Here is a 1,458-nt window from a genome sequence, read left to right on the forward strand (position 1 = left end):
ATAACAAGAAAGTCCCTGCCTTTTTTCTTAAAAGCCCTGGTTCCTTTCAGTGAGCAGTGATGTTTAGAAATGAAGTTAAAATGTGCTCTATCTCTGTATGTTTTTGTTTCCTTAAGTTCTAAACTTGAACCTATAATGATAATTTCCTTCTCTTTATGGAGGATATAGGGTTACTTTGTTTTGTTTTCTTTGAGGTTTTTTAATTTGTGGTTTGTTTTGACTTTGTTTGTTTTTTCAGTTTGATGAAGAATTTTTAGAAACAAGAGACCAGTTGCAGAACTTACAGAATGGTGAGTTTGAAAATGTAGTAACTATCTTTAGTAATGATTAAAAACAAGACAAAATTCCTTGAGATTTATCTTGAAAGGCAAAGGTGTTGTTGGCACTAAACGTTCCTAATAGTGTTCTAAAACCAGAAAACCCAGTAGCAGTAATTACTAAAGTTGCCATGAAATTTTGCTTCCTCTCTAATTAAGAACCTGGCAGTGGTAATTCAGTGGCGGAATGCTCCCCTCCTGTATGGGGAAATTTCAGTCACTTGCTGTGCATCGAAGAGCTGGGCAGTGAATAAAGATGGCAGAAGAAGAATTGATCCCTTTGAGCTGTGGTGTTGGAGAAAGAGTACTGAATATCCCGTCCACTGCCGAAAGAGCAAACAGATATGTCTTGGAGAAGGTGCAACCAGAGTGCTCCTTGGAGGCAAAGATGATAAAGCTTTATCTCACATACTTTGTTCATGTTGCTCGGAGAGTCTATTCCTTGGAAAGGACATCATGCATGGAAAAATGGAGGGTCAATGAAGAAGAGGAAGGCCTCCAACGAGGTGAATTAACATGGTGATTTCAGTAATGAACCCTAGTGTGTCAGAGACGATGAGGATGGCACAGGATAGCGCTGGGTTCAGGTCGACTGTTCACAGGGTCACTATGAGTGACACTCGACTCGACGGCTACCACCAGCAGCCTTTGGTTTAAGAGTGCAACACCCTTCTCCTTAGGTCACCATACTGTCTCTCCACCTCCGAGCTTCTTGAAGCTGTCTGTCTCTTGTTCCCCTCTTCCCACGTGGAAAGGGTTCAATGCAAATTTGTTGAAATTAACAGGTCCCCTTCTGACCAGTGACAGCAAATTTGTGTAGTAAGTAATCTGTAACTGTGGAACAGAACACACCTAACAAGTGTCCGTACGATGAGCTGGTGAGGTGATTTCAGTATCACAGGCTCTTCTGAAGTCTCTAGTCCAACAGAACATTCCACAGTGCTAGGAATGTTCCATTAAGCCTGCTCCTCTGTGGTTGTCAATGACCAGATGCAGCTGCTAAGCACTTGAAATAACTCTAGCTTGAGTGAGGGACTGGTTTGAAAATTCTGTTTAATTTAATTCTGTAGAATTTGAATCGATACATCTGAATAGATACAATAGAATTTGAATACATATGAATAGATACAATAGACTAGGG

At 40.6% G+C, this 1,458-nt stretch overlaps 1 protein-coding gene across 1 annotated transcript in view; it reads left to right on the forward strand.

Annotated features, from left to right (window-relative positions):
- The window catches only part of LOC102852370 (glutathione S-transferase A4-like), a 54,793-nt gene that overhangs the window by 5,906 nt on the left and 47,429 nt on the right, over nt 1-1,458 (forward strand). Inside the window, exon 2 of the mRNA XM_006902819.1 lies at nt 239-294. Within this exon, the coding sequence (XP_006902881.1) occupies nt 239-294 (56 nt within the window). The remainder of the gene's footprint in view (nt 1-238; nt 295-1,458) is intronic.

This window comes from Elephantulus edwardii, unplaced genomic scaffold (assembly GCF_000299155.1).
Source record: "Elephantulus edwardii isolate Elephantulus edwardi_28Jun2011 unplaced genomic scaffold, EleEdw1.0 scaffold00455, whole genome shotgun sequence".
In the NCBI taxonomy this organism is placed as follows: domain Eukaryota; kingdom Metazoa; phylum Chordata; class Mammalia; order Macroscelidea; family Macroscelididae; genus Elephantulus; species Elephantulus edwardii.